The sequence below is a fragment of the Triturus cristatus genome, chromosome 2_1 (genome assembly GCF_964204655.1).
Source record: "Triturus cristatus chromosome 2_1, aTriCri1.1, whole genome shotgun sequence".
In the NCBI taxonomy this organism is placed as follows: domain Eukaryota; kingdom Metazoa; phylum Chordata; class Amphibia; order Caudata; family Salamandridae; genus Triturus; species Triturus cristatus.
Window position 1 is genome coordinate 761,392,284 of NC_140581.1, and position 22,979 is coordinate 761,415,262.

A 22,979-nucleotide genomic window follows, 5' to 3' on the forward strand; every position below is an offset into this window, starting at 1 on the left:
CATGCAGTAGCTCTACTCTCCTTAAAACGCTCCAGGGATGAGTCGGCCTTCTCACCGGAAAGGCGAGACACGTCAAATGGCATTTCCATGAGCGACACTTGAAAGTTGCTCAATGAGTTCCGACTGCTCTGCCTACACAGTTGATCATATCCAGGCCTGATCATATGACATATCTGGCTGCATGGTTTGTGCCAGATTGGCATGGAGGTCCTCTGGAACTGCTGGAAAGATTTCAGTGACCATATCCCATAAAGCATGAGAGTATCAACTCAGCAAGCAGCACTGATCTGAGGGAGATGCTTGCAGGAGAAAACATCCTCTTCTCAAATGTCTCCATTATTTTTGATGGTGCCCGGGGAACAGAATTATGGATAACCTTGCTAGTGGAGGCTTTGCTATCAGGAGTAGGCAAGGGCACTGTCAGAGTGGGTAGCGGTCAGCGCGAAGGGACTGAGCTTGAGCACAGCTTTGGTCAAGGGTTCAGCTTGGAGTCAGTTAGAACCATGTGATCGATATCCTCTTGCGTTGATGCTGCTGTCGACATGGCAGGGACCGCCATGGATCATGGAGCAGATTGAGAAGGCACTTTGGGAGTCAGAGCAAACCGAAAGCAGGTTCAGGGAGCACAGAGAGTGCCAAGGGCTCACCTGCTGGCAGTAACGGAACTGAAGGCCTCCACGAACCTATGGGGCCCAAAGGTATGTCCGAGAGAACTGGTAAAATGCAGACAATGCCGAGCATTGTCTCCATAAATGCCTCAACCTGTTGCAGTGTTGCAGATGGACCCGTAAATTCGGGGTGCACCACAATCAGTTGTGGAATCAGTTCGTTAGTCAGGCACCGGGAGAAAGACCGCAAAACAGCTTGAGGTCCTCGCAATTTCTCAGGCAGAGAGTGGCGAGGCTGGAACAAGACCCATTTGGACTTCTTGTGTGTTTTTTATTTTTTCTATTTTGACGTAGATACAGACCTCTATAATGACCAGTCGCAGGACTGGTACAAGAACAGGACCGGTTCTGTGTCCTTGTCTTTTAGTGCGAGAGGCCTTTACATGACATCTGACAGTGGTCAGTGACTTAGAGCTTAGCTTTGACTTCCCGGAGCACCTTCAAGTTCATCAGGGCACACTACTTGCATGACTTGTTGTTGTGGCCTGACCCTAAATACCAAAGACACACCTCCTAGGGATTGCACACTACTTCCATGACTTGGAGTTGTGGTCTAACCCTAAATACCTGAGACACACCTCATGAGGATTGCACAGACATTTGTTTGTGCTAGCCCCTACAAGGCTTAAACCCTGTAGTTTTAGGAGGGGACATGTTCCCTTGCACACTAGTGAGAAACTTAGAAAAAAGTGGTCATCAGTTCCACACACTTCTGGGGAGAAATCAAGTCACTGTGGAGCTGCACATCAACACAATCAATGCACTGATTTCACCAGATATGTGCCATGAAAATTTAAAGACTGGACAGATCCGGCCTCTTTTAAAGAAATTAAACCTAGACCACGATGACCTCATAAACCACCGTGCAATCACTGATTTTTCAATCATGGGTATGGTGACTGAGTAAACTGTCTCCATCCAGGAAAGCTCTGAACACTTGGTTTTTTCACATTCCCTCTAACCTTCTTTTCTTGGCATGTAGGGTACTTTTTTAAAGCTTTCAGGTTTTTCTCCAGCACCAAGATACCCATTTATGTAATTGTATGTGCTTTATAAAAAGCCTAACCTAACCCAGTTTCACAAAACGAATAAGAGCAATGCCCTCATCCAAGACTGCCGGTTCTACGTCAGAATGCAGTGAAGCAGTGGGAGAGCAACCTATGAAGTGGTCAGCAATGCTCAATAAGCTTGTGACAACTTATGTATTCTTATCCAGCTCAGCCTCTTTCTGCTGATCATCATTCCCTGCTCAATACTAAATAAAATATGTTGCCAACATCGCCCTACAATGGTTGACATGCCTGCAGAAAAGATTCCAGTTTGTCACCATCAGTTCTTCCAAATCGAAGCCTAACTCCATAACCTACTGCATTCCCCAGGAATCCATCCGCCTGCCATGAGTGATCATCAATATAGAATACATTACAAGTCCTACTGGCTGTCAAATATTCATCAGTATGTGGCTGCAACGCACATCTGTTCAATCTGAAGTAAACACAGACCACTAAAGCAAAGGTTTGCCACAGATGACGATGTAGATAGCCCGCCTCAATCCTTTGAAGACTAATTTCATGCAAGAAAACGTTTTGCTGACAGTGCCAAAGTTCTTGGTATATACATCAACACCAGCCACAATGCAAAGAAGCTTATACTATCCGTCTAACTTCAGAACGGATTTCCAAGAACTGGTGTGGTCACATCTCAGTGGAGGAAATAATCTAATAGCTGTCATTGCAGAACTCCAAGTTACCCATCTAAAGATCATCCCCCATACTGCAGGCTGAATGCTGAAAGCATTATAAACATCTGACAGGTTCATTCTGACCCTCAAAGACATGCACTGGCTCCCTCTACCCAGTCACACCCTTTACAAAGTATGCTGCATCGTAAATGCATGCAGCCTCATCATCTGTCAAGACCAAAATCTATGGCGCTTCGTAACAGCTTCAGAAATAATCTTAATATGTTGGAGTCCAGAAAGTGCTGGAAGGAGAAGTCAAGATGATAAGCCTTCTGCTGTACACTGTCTTGAACTCCATTTATATCAAGATCCAATAAGCTTTGCCCCTATTCCACTTTTCAAAGAAGCTGGGGATTTATTTGTTCAAGAACTTCCCTGGTCAATGGACTCCCACTAAAGAAGTCCCCCCCCCCTTCATGTTGATTGGGTGAATCCTCACCCTCTTTCCCTGTATACATTACAACACTAAATACTCAATATTAAATGTTGAAACTCCACTTCAGTGGTCCTGTTTCTCTATTCCACTCAATCTACGGATCTCATTGCTTTGTAGATAGGGTTGTGCTAAATAGGGACCCCAGCATGCCTCCCTACACATACAACCATGGTTGGGGCAAAGGTGAGGGTTAGGTTCAGACTACTGTAATAATTTATGTGAGATTTGTTTTTGCATTTTCTATGTTGCCTTCTGTTAGACCTGGCATCCTTAGGGTGGTCTTTACCCAACCTTTTGCCTCCTACACGTGGCAGTATATTTTTATTGGCTATAGGACTCTGAGCACTTTGCCAGTGCATGTGCTTCTCCCCAAAACATGTTGACATTGGTGTGTACCCGATTGCCATAATTAGGTTACCACCTATGAGTCCATTGTAAAATGGTATACCATATACCCAGGGCCTGTAATCTAAATGCTACTAGTGGGCCTGCAGCACTGATTGTGCCACCCACACAAGTAGCCTTTCAACCCTGTCTCAGGCCTGCTATTGCAGGGCCTCTGTGTGCTGTTTGCTGCCACTTCGACTTGGCATTTAAAACCTCTTGTCAAGCCTTAAAACTCCACTTTTATTATACACAAGTCACCCCTAAGGTAGGCCCTAAGTGACCTGACGGGCCGGGTGCTGTGTAACTAAACGGCAGGACATGTACTGTTAAGTTTTACATGCCCTGGTAGTAACAAACAGATAAATTAGTTTTTCACTGCTGTGAAGCCTACTACTTCCATCGGCCAGCATTAGCGATTCCTCAAAATGCCTTTTAAGCTGTAATTCCTGGTTGGAAAGGAGTAGCTACTTCATGTTTAATACCTTTGTACCTTTGGAATGGTGGTGATAAATCCCCTTTAGTGGTAAAGTTGGATTTGGCATTACTATTTGAAAAATGCCAGTTATAGAAAGAGGATATTTCTTTGCTTTTAACTTTGCTCTGTGGCCCTGCAACCTGACTCTAACACACGCCTGGGCTGGGTGACAGCTACACTTTATGCATACTCCCCAGACAGCCACAACACACGAAGGGCTGGGTGTGACAGGGGATACATCTGCATTCATCTGAATATTGATAGTCTTCCTGGGCAGGGAGGTTGAAAGGGGATTCACACTTCCATTTGAATATGTTGTTTCCTGCCCTCATACAAACAGCAAATGTATCCCCTACTGGTAGACTGGAGCCAGGCCTGGGTTGAAAGGGATCCTTGAGCACTTCAGAGAGTTCCTTTGAAATCACCCCCTGCATCAAAGCCACTATTGTGCATAAGTACCAGGGCTCTGGCCCTAGAAAATCAGTACACTACTGGACCTGGAAAGAACTCTGATAGAGTAAAGGCTGATGTGCTGAAGGATTTCCACTCTGCTGTGCCTGAGTGTTCTGAGGAAATGCTTCCCTGCTTTGCTGAGCTGTCTTGCTATGCTACCTGTTGACCTCTGCCCTGCTAAAACACCAATGCTTGCTAACTTGCCTCCTGTTCTCCTCCAGGACTCAGGGACATCAAATACCTTGTTATCTGCTTTCTGTGTGTTTACATCACTGCTGCAGAGGCCGTTCTGCAAGAACAAGCACTCCACTTTGCAGGAGTGTGTCTGATAGCCAGCTGGTGCTGTTGAAGGCTGAGCACGTTGATCAGCTCAGCGCTCCGTGATTACTTAAGCCAAGGCTCCGCTATGGCAGTGCTTCCTGCACCACTGCAGAGGCCCGTTCGTCAAAGAACCGGCGCCCCTGTGAGAGCCCCAAACCTGGGGACTGGTCAGCACCTGCCATCACCACTACGCCAAGGGAAAACCTCATAATGTGAAAGGGTGAGCGATGGCCAGCACCTGGAGTCTGTATGCTGAACGGAGGCCCCACCTTCCTGCTATCGAGTCATCGCCACACCAAGGGAAATCCCTCAGCCAGGAGCCGTTAGCAATGTGGTTGCTAGGATGACACCACTGCCGATCGACAGCCGCCGGCCCGAGGAGCCAGAGAGCGACGTCGGCTCTCCCTTCGTCCAAGCGGACTCGAAGATAACATCTAGTTCCCAAAGGTATTGAGTGTGGTGTGGCCCACAGGGTGATTGCTCCCAACTCACGCCCCCTTACATGTGGCTATAATTACCTAACTAACTCGGTCTAACGACCAGCTTTACATGCAAGAGAGCAGCAACGTGTTTTAACTCTGTGGAAGCAACGATAACCTGAATCAAGTCAATAATGATCTTTAAAGCATGCTTATGCATTTATTCCTCTTACATTTATATCTCATGATCTACTGATTGGATGTTTGTCATTTTGGTCTTATTTTATTCAGATACATATTTCCTATTTTTCTAAACCCGTGAGGAGCCTTTTTGTGGTATTTTCATTGTGTTACTGTATGTGTGTGTGCTGCACACACACTTTACACATTGCCTTTATTGATAAGCCTGCCAGCTCTGTGCCAAGCTACCAGAGGGTGAGCACAGGTTATCTACGTAGTGTATCTGACTTACCCTAACTAGAGTGGTGGATTCTGCCTGGCTTGGGCGCATACCTCACCCAACCATAAATCCCATTTCTAACACCTTCTGTGTTCAAAATGCTGATTCATCTTGTTTGGGGGATAAGGAAGTGAGATCACCATTGGTGAGCACTCCACAGGTTCTTGTGTTTTAAGTGAAAAAATGTAATCAGTGACTCATGGAAATTCACCATGTCATGGAGATCAACATAGAAGGGATTATTGAGCAATATCTAATTTCACAGACAGCAAGATATGGTCTTATACAAACAATGCTCATATGGTCTTATACTAACAATGCTCAGTATTTGAGAAAAGCGCCTAATCAACCATGAAAACAAGGTTTACAGAGTTCTCCTCACCATTCCATCATTCAATGATGTACAATTAACAAATATAAAATCCAACAAAGCAAAGCATGGGCACTGGGATGTACACCACACAAAAATACAGCATGTTATTAGGCACATTTTTCAAAGATACAGCACAACATTCACATAAATGCATTATTCACAATTCACTAGTCTTTAATGATGGCTCCACCTACAGCAATATGCATGTACTAAGGTTTGGATTTATACAAACAGTTAAGTCAAGTTTAAAGACAGAACATATTTGTCACTAAGAAACCGAAAATTTGAATTGAAATTAGGTTAAACTTGAATTGTTGCTACTCCATTTGAAAATCACTCTGAATAAGGCCAAATGGTATTGCAACAACAGTAAAATTGTCCAAATTTGAAAACTTCTTTGAGCATAAAGTTAAATTTAAAGATCTGTTCACAACGCAAGTGCTGCCATAGTCCATGTGAGCTATCCAATCTGTCATTTCCCTTGACTGCTTCCATTGTGCTGTTCCAATTTCAAAAGCTGCTGTTCGAGCTTACGTAAATTGACTTTGTGCATCATCAGGAACTGTCCATTCAAATGGAAAACAGGTATGTCATACTTGTATCTGTCATACAAGTCCGTATTTTCAGGGAGTGTGATGTCCACCTCCTGCAAAACAAACTTTGAAAAATATGGGAAATTAGTTAAAACACAAAAGACATGCAAAGCGTGTTTGCGTTTAGCAAACAGTCAACAACAGAGGGCCTAATACTATTTCCAGTGACCCATCAAGAAAAAGTGTGCAAATGATTCTTTCTTCACACTGCTAAAATACTCACTCCTCCTCGAAGACGAAATTGAACTAGTGATGGAGCAGCAAAAAATTACAATCAATGGACAAGCAACCATCCAGGGCTACTCTTTTTTTAGCCAGCACCAATTACTCAAATGCCTCAGAATAATTTTTTTCCAGAGGTAGCAGAAATAGCTGCTGAAAATCTTCTGAAGCAACTGCTGAAACCTACAATGTTTAGACTACGATCTTTAACAAGGACTTGTCACTAGTAAAATAGCCTTTACTACTGAACATGATCAATCAATCCCTGTGTCTTGGATACATCTTAACAATCTGTCTTGACTCCACTAATTATAAAAACATACATTGACCTTTATTGCCTTTAACACTATTGATGGCATATTTTGATTACCTTACTATCCAATTTCATGGCTTTCTGGGTGGAGCGAGTAGGATTCTGACTAGTCCAAATTTAGGTATTATCACAGTAACAAACAGCAACAGTGACACTGCTTCAAGATGTACTGACATGAAGGGGCTATGACCCTTTTGGTATTCCTGCCTGTTGGCTGCGTACGACACAAGTGGATTTCATCTACTGCTCACTAGACTCACGTCAGCGACTGCCTTGAACTACAAGGCAATTAGGTGGTTCAGATCCTACGTGTATGGTCGCACACAAAGGGTCAAAACTGGCTCCTAATTATATACTGAAGAAGGGTGGAGTGTGGGGTCCCCAAAGTGTCTCCTCTGTCCCGAATACGATCTTTAAAACTGTATAAATCTTTTTGGTGTTCTTTGTATGAATTACATTTTAAAGAAAATTTTATAAGTGCTTCTTTAAATCTTCATGGAACATAATGTTTCGATTTCCCTTTAATATAAAGTCTGTTGTGATGGGCTTACATACTTATATTTATTAACCCCTTCGGTGCTCATGACGGAATGGTTCCGTCATGACCCACGGTTGAGCTGTGCTCATGACGGAACCATTCCGTCATGACCACGCCCGCGCAAGATTCCGCCAGCACAGCGGCGGAATCTGCGCAGCATCGAAGGGGTTAATAACTCAGAGCGTATTGTTTGCAAGCAAGGTCATCGATGTAATAGGTGATGTCTTATATGATTTAATTGATGATATCATCTGAGATGTCATCCATGAGGTGATGAGCAGGGCATGAAAAGTTACGATTGTGGTACTCACCATAACTGGTGAACTTTAATTGTTTTCAGGCTTTGCATTTTAACAATAACGTTGCTTCAACTGAGTTTTTTTTAAGGGAATTGCTATGGCTTTTATTAGCAACCATTATTTTTTCTTCTGAGTACTTTTTAAAATGTCTTTATTGACATTTTGTTGGAAGAAAAGACATACATTGTATATTGATGCAGAAAAATATGAAATAAGTACATTATGTATTTCTTCTTTTCCCTTAGTTTGAAAATGAAAAAAATTACAATTTGAAAAAACAAATGATGTTGTTTAAAATACACAGAGATCATAAAATAATACAAAAAGAAAAATATATATAACTGCCCAGTTTTGCACACTGACAATTGTGAAATTGGTAAACAATTGAATCACCAGGTTACTGTTTAAATGAATCGTGGCTTACTTTCTTTAAGAAAGTCACCAACGGGCTTCTGTATTGTATTGACTGATTTTTATGCTCTTTTATTCTCTCTGTATATTTTAAACAAACATCGAAATCATGGTACATATATTGAAATTATTTCAATTAATCTTTACTTAACATGAATTTGAAAAAATACAATTCTTAACTCCACATCTACCTATCTAGACTCAGCCTGCAATGAAAGTTATGGTTCTGACACCATTAGAAAACAGTTATGGTTATCAGCACCACCTTCATCCTAATGCACAGCAAATGTTTGCATCTTTCCGTTTGACCCTGACCATGAGTGAATTAAGGCTTTAGTTGTGTTGATAACCTTTACAGTGGCATTTAGTCTTCTATATATCTCTCCCACAACATCTTTTAACATATGCTACACAGAGGCTACTATCGCTGCTCACAACAGGATTTAATGCAGCATCAATCGTCTTGCTCCAAACATCCTCTTCCCTTTGTGCTAGATAACGGACAGAGGGAGAAGACTGAGGGTGCCTTGTCTTCCGGATTGCGGACCCTACACCGCCCTTGCTCTCAGTTTGTTCCCGTCTCCCGCCGCCGCGTCACCATCCATCGCGGCCGCGGAGTGGAGACGGGGAGTACACATCCCATCAGCCCTAGCGGCAGGAGAGCCGCCGACGCCGAATTCCGCGCCAGGAGGCGCATAAAACATCGCAGCAGCCCCCGCGTCGCGGGACCGCGCACGGGCTAAGCCCGGGCAAAGGGTGGGCCCTCTGAGGTCAGCAGTGGTCGGGCGGGCCATCCCTCCAAGCAGCAAATTAAGGTGAGGCCAGTGACATGTCAAGTATGGGGAAACGCACTGCTAATTCAACCACAAAGCCATCTGTGGCCCACTCTGCTATCCCGCTATCCTTAGAAAGCATGCTGGACAATGCTTTTAATATGGTTGCAAATGAAATAGCGAATACTGAAAGGAGAATGTCCCTGGAGCATTTAATTGTACATCCAGAGCCCCAGGAAATAAGCCCAGATTATACCTTACCGCTGTCCCCCATGGTTATAGTTGACAAACCTAACTTGGCCAGGGGGAAATTGTGGTACAATTATCATCGACTCACAGTCTGACCCCAATGCGCATGCCCCCATTCCTTCTCTGTCCCCGAATAACAAAATTGCAGGGGAAAAAAGAAAAAGAGGTTCTTTGAAACCATCAGCCAACAAAAGGAAACAACCTACACATAATAAGATCCAACCAACACCGCAGAGTATGTGGACTAGAGGGAAGCAAAAAATGCCAGGGGGTAGTAGCGTTATGACTGAACCATTGAAACTCGTTGAAGGGCTCTTGGACATTGTCCCCCAAAAAATGGACACAACTGCGTATGCACACAGACTGATCCCATAATTGAAAGCGCTACCTCAAAAAAGTCAAATGAGGATTTTATGGAAACTATTGTGGACACTATTTTTAAACAGATGGAAAGTCAAATGATCAAACAGTTTAATAATATTTTTAAAAGATTAGATCGATTAGAAACTTTGGTAAAAAATGAAGATGCTAAAAGGAAAGGGGTGTTTAGCCTTGATTTAATGAGGGGAGATCGCTTCTTGAAAGAGTTGGAAGTTGCTAATAAGGGCATTTTGGGTGAAGGACCTAACACCATAAGTAGCACTGTCACATCCAACACTGCATCAAAAGGTGTTAATGGAGGGAGTAATTATATTGTTACGGCTCCCCAGCACACCCCGGTTGGAGTAACGGAATCAGTTTGTCCCACTAGCGTGGCCTCCAATACGCTAAAGGACGTTCCTACTCTGCCCTCCACAAGGCTGGAGGCACCTACCAATATCGGGTCAGACAAGGGTCAAACTACTGTTTCTAGGCCGGTTAAACACCTGGGGCCCGCCCTCCATCTGCCTCCCGATGCCTGCCCTTATGTTATAATCCTGGCAGGCGCACCACAGCTAAGGGATGGACAGAGTGAGTCATGGGTTCAGTTAAACAACAAGTGTTTAGACTGGCTATCTAAACACAAAGGGGTAGGTCCTAATATCTCGAGAGAAATTTTGTCCGTCCGACGGGTGAGCTGGGTCGGGCCATCATCTAAGAATATAGCTGGAGATTGCATTGTTATTAACTTCAGAAACCCCTCTACAGTTAAATTCATCCTTGGCAGTATCAACACTTATTTTTCCCCTCCTACTGTCATAACTTCTTTGCCATTGGGCTATTTTTATAGACCCTACCACAGATCACCCAGCCCTGCCCTACCACCTCTTTCACTGTACAATAGGTTCAGCGCATTGTCTGAGCTGGGTACCCTGGACTGACCATCAGTTACTACCCCAGATTTAGTAACCAGGAACTATATTAACACACCTGGCCCAGCGGGGGAATTGTCCACCCACCCCACTTTAAAGACCTTCAATGGCACTAAAGTGCCCACATTGTCAGCCCACCCCAAAGCCATTAGTCATTCCATCACCACGCCAACATCTAATTATAATTTGACAATTTTGAGTTGGAATACAGCAGGTCTCAATGCGAAAGTAAAAATCAGGGACTGGGTGGACTGGGTTCTTAACTTTGAAATCTTAATGTTTCAAGAAACTTGGTGTACTAGCCCTCTACTTTTTGAGGGATACAGCTGCTTTAACCAAATTGTACCAATCCCGGTTATGGGCAGACCCAGTGGGGGACTATCCATCTGGGTCAAAATTAGGGCAGACGTTAAAATAGAACTGTTGGAAACAAAGGATATGAGTTTTCAGGCTTTGCTTTACATCAGTAGAATAAGACTATGTTTAATTAATTTTTATAACAATGATTTTATAACACATTCTAATATGAATTTTATTAAATTGTTTGCTTTTATTGATGAAATCACAGACGGTCAAAAGTATGGCAAACTTGATGGCATATGTTTAGGAGGAGATTTCAATGCACATATCCACCGTAAAATCCCTCCTTGCAAAAGAGGTGAAGAATTGTCTAACCACCTAGCCACACGGGACCTAGTTAATGTTATGGAAAAGGTAAATATTGCAGCTAATAAATGTCCCGTGGCCACTTATGTCGGGCGTGGGAGCGCATCCACAATTGATTATGTTTTCATAACCTCCCCGCTCGTGGATCTTTTATTAGAGGCCACAGTCGTTAGTACTATATATAGTGACCATCATCCGATTTTATCTTGTTTTAAACTTATTAAAAAAACGACGAACCGGAGAGAAATCGGGGATAAAAACCTAGCTGTGTCGACAGACAAACTTAGGGTGGTCTGAAAGGAGATTGACAATAAGGGGGTGTTAGCCCGTATCATAAAATCTAAGCCTTTACTAGTATCCATCTGCCTATCCACCGATAGCCTCGGATATGCCATTGTGGAAGCATTCATAGGGCTGTGTAAGACTATAAAAAAGGAGATATCTAAACCAGCCCTCATCAACATCAATAAAAATCCAGGATGGTTTGACAACCTATGCTCCAAAGCAAACAGGGAACTAAGGGCTGCCCTTACAGCTGATCCACCAGATCAGCTACTGGTGAGGACTCTGAGGTCAAGATACAAGCGCACCTTAAAATTAAGATCTGAAGAGCTTCTAAAAACCCACTGGGAATCCCTTGTACGTACAGCAGCAACGAAGGATGTTGCTGGGTTTTGGAGCGAGGTCAAGAACCTGAGATCGATTGGATCCAACATCACCCCCATAAATTGTAGCATATTAGGGGACATGTGGGTGGAGCATTTTTCAAATATTTATATGGCACCGACCCCCCCTATGTTAAATCTTCAGCCTCTTAAGTCACCGAACATTTCCATAACGGAGGTGGTGGATGCCATTTCACAAAGTGCAGGGAACAAAGCTCCTGGCCCTGATGGACTATCCATTGATCTAATCAAATCAGAGCCTGACTTCTGGTCACCCCTACTGTGCAATGTTTTTAATAATCTATCTAATACCTCACTGCCTGATTCTTGGTCTAACAGTATCATTGTACCAATTTTTAAAAAAGGTAACAGACTTGACCCTGGCAGTTATCGCCCAATATCGTTAATCGATAATACTTTGAATATTTTGGGCAGGGTCATTTTTAATAAGATCACTAACTGGGCTGAGGAAAACACGATCTTACACCCATGCCAGTTAGGCTTCAGAAGCAACGTAGGGACTGTGGAGCAATGTCTAAACCTAAATTTAGTATTAGCTAAATACACCATAGCTAAAAAATCTCCACTTTATTTAGGTTTTATGGATTTAAGTTCCGCTTTTGATTTTGTTAACCGCTCCCGTTTATGGACAGTTCTGCTGAATTACGTATTAGATGAACCTTTGGTCCACTTTTTGGCCTACCAACATAGTGACTTAAAAGCACATGTTCGAATAAACAATGATGGTGAGGTCTCGGGCGAGATTTTAATCGGCAGGGGGGTAAGACAAGGCTGCGTCTTGGCCCCCCTGCTTTTTATTTTATATATAAATGAATTAAGCACATCTTTGGGTAAACTAACTACTGATGTCCCGCTCATCAATGGCAATCCCCTTCCTGCACTTCTTTATGTGGACGATGCGGTTCTCATGGGCCGCACACCCAACGCACTGCGCACTTTAATCTCAGGTTTTGTCTCTTATATTGCCGATCTCGGCTTATGCACAAATTAAAAAAAAATCCTATATAATGTCCTGCGGCCCAAAGAAACATAAAATTCACCATACCATGTCAGGGAACAATGTTTTAAATAGCACCTGCACTTTCCCCTATTTAGGCCTGTTGTTTTCTGACTTTGGATCCTGGCAACCTCATGTTGCCAGAGGGAGGAACAAACTGGGTAAAGCCATTAACTCTATAATCACCATTCGTCAATCAAAACATGCTGAGGTCATTCTGCCACTCTTACAAATTTATAAGACCCAGTGCCTACCTACAGGAACTTATGGTGCTGAGGTGTGGGGATATTCGAATTGCACTAATATCCAGATGGAAGAGGACAAATTCTGCAGGAAGGCTCGGGGGGGGGGGTCATTTTGGCCCCTTCCTACGTGTGCCACAGAGAATTGAATCTCCCCTATATAGAGGACTTTATAAAATCAAGACCCTCTTTGTTCTGGTTGAAAATATGGCGGAACCCTGCTGCCTCTTTGACCCGTGATATTATCTCAGACTGCCTAAAAAGCGAGCGGGCCAATCATATTCCTTGGCTCAGGGCAGTAGAGAAGAGTTTAGAAAGCGTGGAAATGGGGCACCTATTCTCAACACCTCAAACAATAGATCGCTCGCATAAGAATATAGTAAAAAGGTCTTTATACGACCTGTACCGAGCAAATAGAGAAAATATCGAGTTTGTAAAGCCATCGATCCTCAGGTACATCCCCATTCAGGAACCATGTAGTAGGCCCCACAATATGCCCCACGGTTACCTGCGTACGAAACTGGGTAGATGGAACAGGAGCTTGCTGTTTCGGTTCAGGGACGGAAGTGTGGTAAATTTACTTTGTTTTCCCTTAGGTTATATTAAAAACTTGGGAAATTTAAGCTGTCCCTGTAACCTAGGTGGTAAACAAAGTTTGTTACATTTTACACTGTTTTGTGGTTTTTATGTAAAATATACCAAACATTTCCTAATTCCCTATTTTAGAGCCAGTACCTTGATGGATTTTAATGCAGCTTTTAGAGATTTATTGATGTTAAGCTCAGACGATGTAATTTATAGAGTTAGTCGTTTTCTCCAAACTGCTGTCCGTTCCCGCGCCTCAATGGACATGGCCTGATAGGTTGCACTATTCCTTTCCACTATTTGCACATTGCATTTTTGCACAATGGTTGTTCCTTTGCACATGCTATGGCCAATAATGTCTGTTTTTATTGTTTTACTTGGATGATCTTCGTGACTTATATACATTTTTATGGATGTAACTTTTAGCGCTATTCATCTTTTACTTTTTGTTGTTTGATGTCGAACAATAATGAACATGGTTTGTCAAGCCTGAACTACCTCTGTATTATTTGCATATTGCATATTTGTACTAATGTCTGCCCTATCATATACATTAAAGCCACCAAATGCAGTTCTTACTGTCAATAAGGACGATTGTTGTGATTTATATGTACTTTTATGGATGATTTTAATAAATCCGAATAAAGATCATTTGAATTGAATTGAATTTGTGCTAGACCTCCAAGGAATCGCCTGTGGGTAATACACGGAACCAGCCCATTCACTAATCCCAAAGTGGCTGCAGGGTCTATGAAGATGTGTGCTGCGACTCCTGTCAGGATCTTTAACAGTGTGTAACAAGATATAGTTTACATTATTTTCTTCGTAGCTCTTTCACCAATCCAATCTGGTGGTACTTTGTGGACCACTGTTGTGAATAAAAGTAACGTATCTAGCTATTTTCTGGCTTCTACATCTCAGACCGGTCTCAAGATGTTATCCTAGGGACAAAACATCTAGATCATGGTTTATGGGTGATGGAGTGGTGCAGAAGCAGTTATTTAATTCCCAGAAAGTAATGGGCACCTAACAACAAATGACAACCTGATAGGTCCACTACTGGGATAGCTTGTGTTTGACATGCAATAGCTCCACATTATATTTATCTCTGGGCACCTCCTATACATTCATTTTTGAACCTGGAAGCAATCACAGTTTTCCACCCTGGTTACTGAAATTATGGCACCTAAGTGAAGATGTTAAGGATCCTGGCAACCACAAGACTGCAATGATCCTGCTTGTTTCCTTCCCCTATGCTCTCAAAGCCCTGACTGAAAATCAAATTACAGATTGTGTTTCGCTAGTTAGGCCTTGAGCCAACAATGTTATCGGTAGAACTTGAGGGGATGGGTTTTAATATGATCTGTTGGCAAGGTATGGTGGCCTAGAGATGAAAAATATGTGATAGCAAACCATAACTCATTGCCTTTTGTGTGTTACCAATCCACTCCCAAGATACCTTCATGTAAATGTTTTCATAATTTTTAATATTTTGAATTTTGTAATTAGAAATTACAATTAGAGTAAATTTGACTATATAAACTGATTATAATTATAATAGTCATTATGATTATATTAAGTACACCAAGTAAGATGTATACATGTTTTAATTAATTTCTTTTTCCACAGCTTGTGGTGAATGACCATGCAGCATCATGAAGAAGACTGAAACAAGCACATGCTGTCCCTCTGATGCCCAGTGTATATTCATTTATGGTCAAATGTCCATTTTGGAGTTACGATGACAAGCCCACAGGACTACTCATCAACTGAGATCGTGTGGAAGCATAAACCAAAGTATGACAGAATCATTTTTCGAATGGACACCCTTCACACCATTTCCAATCTCATGTCCATTCTTCGAAAACGATTTAAAGACAGTGCCGTTTGCGACCTTTGCATTGAAGCATTCAAGATAGCAGAAGGATCAATATCATCAGTACTAGAAGGTTGAATGTACAAATGTGCAGTTCGAGTATACAAGTGCGTGTATGAAGCTATGCTGAGGATGGCTTAGTTGGAATTTATCCCCTGGGTGGTGAAGAATTACGAAGACAACATTCAGGTAGTCTACTCCTTCATTAACGATGTTTATGACTTTGCAAAAGACCTACGCCAACAGAGATTAGCCGATCTATTGCAGAATGCTGCCTTTGTCGAAGTTTAACAGCTTTGGGATACATTCCTGGAACATATTTATCATGACAATGGAGATCTCTCTGCAGTTTGGATGTCGTATGTGGATATTGTTGAAAATGTCTTGCTGATACTGCTGCGTACTGCTCAAGAAGGAAATTGGCATTTACATATTACCGCCTTAAGCTCTATGATCCCATTGTGTTTTAAGTATGACAGGATGAACTACGCTAGATATCTTCTGGCATACTATGCCAAAACAACATTACTTGCAATGAAACATCCAGAGATACACCACAACTTCATCAACTGATGCTTTTAAGTTCAACTGTCAGATGTTAACCCATTTGACATATTTTAGTCGATCAAGCAATAGAGGTAACAGTCAACAAAGACACACAGACTCGGAGTTGTACGACAAGGTTCAACCTCAAAGCAGGTGATGTGAAAAGATATTAAATGACGGCTGAACACAGGAGCGCAATTTTGGGTCAGATAAAGGAAGTGGTCCATGACAACAGATCAGATCTTACTCTCACAGACCTACATAAGACACAAATTGAAAAAGATGAAGATACTGTTAAGAAAGCTGTTAGTCTGGTTCAAAGCTAGATAAACCCATTTGTTGGGCCACATGATAGCATTAGTCTCTCCATGGCAAAAAAGGCATCGCAAGACATAATATCAGACATAATGAAGGCGCATGAAATAGGTGATCAGTGCTATACAGAGTTCAAACTTGAGGGACTTGAGAATAACCCACCTATTAAGAAGTTTCATGACACAATCAAAATGAACAAACTAAAAACCATTACTACCATGTCCAAGAAGAGAGCAGTCAACAAGCGCCTCTATCAGTGTCAGGATGGTGTTTCTTAGTCAGGCCCAAAAATAACCTGAAACAGGAGTGCAGTGACTGTATCAAAATGCTTTTTTTTTATATGCCTGATCAAACATGAATCTTTATATCTTCAGTACATTTAGGCATTGGTTCTGATGTTAAATCCATGCAGTATATAGCTCTCAGATTCTCCCAAAATTGTGCCAATATATAAGAAAATACAAGGTCAAAAAGGTTCCAGTTGCTCATGAGCCTGGCACTACCAGCACATTAGGAACACTGTGTTGACCAACACAGCAGATTACTTTAACAGTTAGATGGCCTTTAGCAATTCATTGTATATAAGCAAGACTGTGTGGATCTGTGTTTGCATGACCTCCTTTTCAGGCAAACACTTGTCAGTTTTGAGCACCTGTTTCCCTTCCAGGTATTTTTGTAGAATATTTACACATTTGCCTGTTATGCACCATTCCCAAGTCTCTGCTGCAATAAACACAGATTGTGACGTTGCCGCAGTAGCTTTTTCTTCCTACCACAAAGGGCTTACCCAGAATAGTTTCATTCATTTTGGATCTGCTACCTTTTGACTAACTGCATTAGAAAATTACTCATATTCTGCAATTATCTGATTCTGTGCTGCTTACTTACTCAAATGTCATTTATTGTGGTTCTGGAAATATTATCAACAATAAGATATTTAAAATACATTTTTATTAAAAGTCTGTTGAACTCAGTATATATCTTCCAATGGATTCATGTAAAGAGCAAAGTTAATCATAGAACACTCAGAATGAATTTCTGTATATGAAAATATATTGTCAACTCCAATTAACCTATACAATAAGTCACCAAGCCTGTTGAAGTTGATTCAGAGCAATGCAAAGTTGATGCAATATCTACCACCTGCTTTTTTTTTTTAAAGGAGTCTTTTTTTCGTATTGAAAGTATCAACAACTGTTCCAGATGAACGTAAATTTATATAGTCCTACAACACTTGCACTGCTGTATACCCACGATCACAACTATAATTCTCTTTCAACACGCCACACTTTTTCATATTATGTCCTTTCTCTGCCAAATGCCTACTGCTGCCCATATCAGTCCTTTGTCTCTGAGAAACAAGAGATACTTAGAATTCCTATTTGTATTGACTACTCCTTATCTCCTTCCATTGCGGTTCAGAATTCATTAACATATCTATGATCAAAAAGACATTGATTTCGCAATAGTGCTCATCCAAGAGTTCTAATGCATGCCGACGACCTCCAACCTCCTGAGTTGCATGCAATTATCAGATCAAGTTGAATCCAGGCTCGTCCAGCCGCTTTGGTGGCTTTATATAAACTCGGGCCGATCACAAATCCTTGTCAGGATTTTCATTCAGATGTTTGCCCTACCAACTTTCAGTGGTACTTTCTGTGCCTATCATGGTGAGCATTAGTAACAGGGAATCAGGATTTGATTCTTGAGAGGGAGCCTGAGAAATGATGATCACATCTAAGGTGGACAGCAGACGAGCAAATTAACCACTCCCGACTCCGAGGCGCAGTGACGTAAATAACAATATAGGACTCTTTTGAGGCCCTGTAATTGGAATCAGTACACTTTAAATCCTTCTACGATGATCCACTGGAGGGCGAGTCTGGAGCCAACAGCCATGGTAATCCCTGCTCCAACAGCATATATTAAAGTTGCTGCCAAATGCTCATAGTAGGAGACTGCAATCAGGTCGGAGATGTGTAGCGCCTGTCCCTTCCCCTATCTCTCTCTGCCCTCTTGATGCTCCTGACTGAGTATCATGGGGGTCCAAAGCGTTTACTTTGAAACAAAACAATTATAGTGGTTAAAGCAGGCCAGTCGCCCGAATACTTCAGCTAGTAATAACAGAATAGGACTTTGGTGGTTTTGGAAGTGAGGTTATGATTAAGAGGGAGGCTCGGGCATTCATATTGTACTACTAGAGGTGATCTCCCTACTTATTCATTAATCAAGGATGAAAGTCGGAGGTTCGGAGATGATCAGATACTGTCTCAGAGGACAAGTCCACCATCAGGATTTTTGTTTACTTATTTGTACTTTCGTATGTTTCAGCCACTGTAATTATTCCCTTTCCATACGGCACACCTTTTCATAAAATGTTCTTTCTCCCCCGAATGTCTACTGCTGTCCATATCGTTCCTTTGTCTCAGGTGGTAGCACAAGCAACTGTGTAGGATACAAGACCAATATTCATTCTCATTTCCGAAAAGAAATTATAGATGTCTTTATGGGAGCTTGATGTTCACAGGTCACCTTTTCTTCCCTGGTGAAAACAAAAAAAGTCTCACCTAACTAATATGATAATTAAGCTTCATTCAGATCACTCCCTGGGCAAGCAACAGAATAGTGTGTGTCACGGTCTCTAAACTGGATTTCATTCCAGGGAATCAGTAAGGACCCGAGGCGCTTCATTATTTTAAACCGAAATGTGCTTTCTAAGCCAAGTCAAGATAGCCTGTCTCCTTCATTGCAAAATCCCAAGAGGAGAATATACAGAATACTGGTCGAAGTAAGGTTAATAAAACCACAATGCTATTCACTTGATAGAATGGGAACCCAATTGTGTCAAAAGGGCTACGATATGAGTATATATCAATACGCTGGTCTCTATAAAGAACATACATTAAGAAAATGTTGCCGACTGCATGGCCCTGTCAGCAGATATACTGGGTTCGGTTTCCATGGTTGTTGTCACAGTGGGGGCAATAATGTAGGCTCGAAATAAGTGAAAGTTTTGGGATTACTACAGAAATAACCTAGGTTCATTACAGCTTCCTCTGGATGCAGTAGGCATGAGGCACATACAGAGCCTGTGTGTGAGAAGCATCGGCTACGGCTACCCATGTGATGCTAATCTCTTCTGCTTATTTCTCATGCTTGTAACATCTTTTCAATAAACGCTAAAATGACTGCAAACCCCAGTAACACGTTGGCTCCTTCAAAGTGTTTGGGTCACCCTGGGGATCAGAAACTCTAGGGAATGCATTAAAGGTATTTCTCCTTCACTCTGACCTCAGACTACCTTCCAGAGACAATGAATCTCAGTTCATCCACGTAGCTAACAGACAAACTCTGCACTGTCCTCTTACTCAGAGGTTTACTTCTGGTTTGGACCGGTCAGTGGATAAACAACAACGCTGCTTTATTGTGCAGAGTAATTTTTTAAGGAATGTATGTTAACCTACTTAGAATGTCAGCCTGTTGTGAACAGCTTCTATACCAGTGGTCAACATACAGAATTACAGAAGGGTAACGGTGAATGACGGAGATGTTTTTCACACAGGGGTTCTGAGTTGCATGAAAAAGATAAGAGTAAAATTCTAGCTGTCTATGATGCCACTCCAAATGAACAGGTACAATGTTGTATTATATAATTCCCCCTAAACCTTCTTCCCTGGTTGAGATCAGCAGCACAAGGGTGGAGAGCCATGGGGAAGCAAAGTACAATATAGCCTCAACTGCCTCTTCTCGCTGCCTGGTAATGTGCTTAATGCAAAATTATAAATAACTAATGTCCTGCTACTTGTCCAAACCACATTCTGGCAATCCTTCTCCTCCCTCACTCATCTGCAAAAAAGTGCCTGGCTTCCTGACACCTTCCCACATCTCCCTCAGCACTACCTTTACGTACCCCTCCCAAATACTAACAAAAAAATTTAAACAATACTTGGTATCCAGCGATGTATCCCCATCACCCTCTACATTTCTCTTCCCTCGAATGACCATATATTATATCTGGCGTGCTGTCACTCATCCCGCACCACCCTCGCTTCACTATGTTTCTCTCTACCCCATTAAAAAATATTTTATCTACCATTCTTTTTTTCCAAAAAATAATGGGGTGACCTGGTGTCCCTCAGAACCTGGGTATACGTATTATATAAATACAATGGTTCTGTCGGGGAAGTTTCAATTGCTTTAGGGTGTTCACAGTATAAATACATTACATGTAACACATATCCATAAGTAAATATAACAAAACACACCCAAGCTGAATGTTTCAATCGGTATTATTTTTAGAAAAAAGGAAATAACAAATAAACAAGGCTACAGTTATACAATTGACAGATTTGTGAAGAAAGAGTGACATGTAGTGGTAAATACAGACGATACACTGTAGTATGACAGATCGAGAAATCACAAAAAGGTTATTTTGGGAGGATACAAATTTTGATTATGTCCATAAGGTTGTTCACATATGCTTCATCATCATGTGCAAGTTAATTTTTGAACTGAAGCATTGTGTAGACTCATAGTATGCGTCGACGTTTCGACCCTATGTAAAGCACAATATTTAATACGCGTCACGGCGGGTCTTCCTCGGGACAGGGGGGTAGGTGTGTAGCCCTGCGCAGAGGGTCATGAATCACTGCGCGTGCGTTGGGTTTCTTAGTCCAGCAAAAAACGATTTAGACCTCAAAAGATATAAGAATCTTGGAGGTCTGGGAATAATTTCCAAGGGTTAATCTTTATGAGCCAGTCGGGTGATTTACACGATCTGCTGGATGCACGCCTTTCCAGTTCTCAGTCCGATGCAGTCTACCGTTCTGTCATATGTGCCTTTCCTCCCCACCCCGCTGTGGGGCGTGCACTATTCTAACAGCAGCTTACTGAGAGCACGTCAGCGTACCCTGGATTCTCCTTGTCAACAAGAGGTCTCTAGAGACCAGTGGTTAACAGGGAAGATGGCGGCGGTAGAGCGTCATCCGCATTCCAATGTCTCACAGCTCTGTGGAGACTAAAGAGATGTAGATGAGGCGAAAGACATGCTCTGCGAGTCTGCAACTTTGCTTACATCCCTGTTTTTGTCGGGTGAACACAGGTGAAGCAAGAACATCCCCTGCTGGTGTAACAGCAGAAGAAAAAGAACTCTAGTTTTAACACTGTTGTTAGATCATAGGAGCGGCTAGCTGGATTTCAAATCCGGTATTCGCACTAATGGCTCTCAATGAGTGTCACACATAACAAGCAGATCCCTTGGTTGATTTAGATGAATATCTTAATGTTCATAATTTGTATTAATTGAACAAAGATTTATGTTTCCAGTATTATTACCCTTTGCCACCCTTTTGTTCACAGCAGAACAGAATGAATGGAAATTTCCATGAGGGTTTCCACTGATTATTGAGGTGGTGGAATGATTCCTGAAGTGGTTGTCATTCCCAGAAAAGAAAGTCCTCCTCACTATGGTATCCAATACCACCCTTTTTACCAACAGACTCTATTTGCTTATACGCGCCTTCGCTGAATCGGTCTGTGGATCTCAGGTTTCCAAGCTTTCTTTCATTGCTGCAGAAACCCCTGAAGTCTCTGCTGGAGAAGACGCCCACGCTGAGGGGTGGGTTAAGAACATTTAAGGCAGTTAATGGATGATGCAAGATGTGAAAAGGTGTTCAGCATTTATCTCCCAATGTCTTGGTGGACCTTAGATACTAAAAAGTAACAGGCACATGCTTCTGCAAAGCGTGTCTCTATTGATGGTACTTACAATATACATAATTATAATAATAATTGAATCGTACCCTGTGTTTATAAGGTCCAAGCACCTCTTTTGCCTCTTCACAGAGTGGGCATGGATCCTAGAAAATGAACAAAAACACAGTCATATCTTCTAGAATATATTGATTTCGGGGTGGCATGTGCCGCAAGCTATATACAGAACTATGGAGAAGTCACGGAATGGCATAATGCAACACATCTATGCAAACGAGCCCCCTTCCCCCCCAATTTTACTGACAGAATTTTTCAAACATTAAAAATAAAGGGATGTTTCGCTGTGCTGAGTATAACCTTTAACACTTTGCCATCTTATTCAAATAGTCTTCTGAATATTTGCACAATCATGCAAGCCTTGGCACGGCTGCCCAGAAGAAAGGTAGTTTATAACTGAGACACAGTAGTGAGGCAAGTATGTCCCTAGCCCCTTGGAGGTCAAGTAATATGTCATAGGACACCCATGATATTGTTTGATCTTCCAATAACTCAGATGTTTAAGGTCTTGTGTACAAGGCAATGGTAACAAACTGTGTAGTTAATGTGCTTGATATATATCCTATTTATAATGATATATTTCTGGTGGGAATGCTTAGCAGTATGGATACATTGAGGGTAAGAGAATTAGTGAACTGGAGTGAATTAAAAGGGGTACTTGGTCAACCTCTGAGTGGGGAGGTAGAACAGGTAGCCATCCTCGGAGGAAAGACTCAGTTGTTGCAAATGAAACCTGGGCTATTGAAGGATGATACGCTAAACACTTCTCCGCTGCCACAGCTAACCTACCAGCATCCTGTATGATAAAGAAGAGTTACTATAAAACACGCCCCTTTTGTAAATACTATGGTGGTAATAACACATGACACTTTGG

General features: G+C 42.0%; 1 protein-coding gene across 2 annotated transcripts in view; it reads right to left on the bottom strand.

The window, feature by feature from the left end:
* Positions 1-5,882: 5,882 nt before the first annotated feature.
* The window catches only part of C2_1H5orf63 (chromosome 2_1 C5orf63 homolog), a 58,034-nt gene continuing 40,937 nt past the window's right edge, over positions 5,883-22,979 (bottom strand). Inside the window, exons 3-4 of one of the 2 annotated variants that reach the window (XM_085632700.1) lie at positions 22,138-22,194; positions 5,883-6,379 (exon numbers count right to left, since the gene is read on the bottom strand). In XM_085632700.1, coding sequence (XP_085488826.1) covers positions 6,206-6,379; positions 22,138-22,194 — 231 coding nt within the window. In that variant the 3' untranslated portion in view covers positions 5,883-6,205. Of the gene's footprint in view, positions 6,392-22,137; positions 22,195-22,979 lie in introns of both variants that reach the window. The other variant, XM_085632701.1, reaches the window with a different exon arrangement.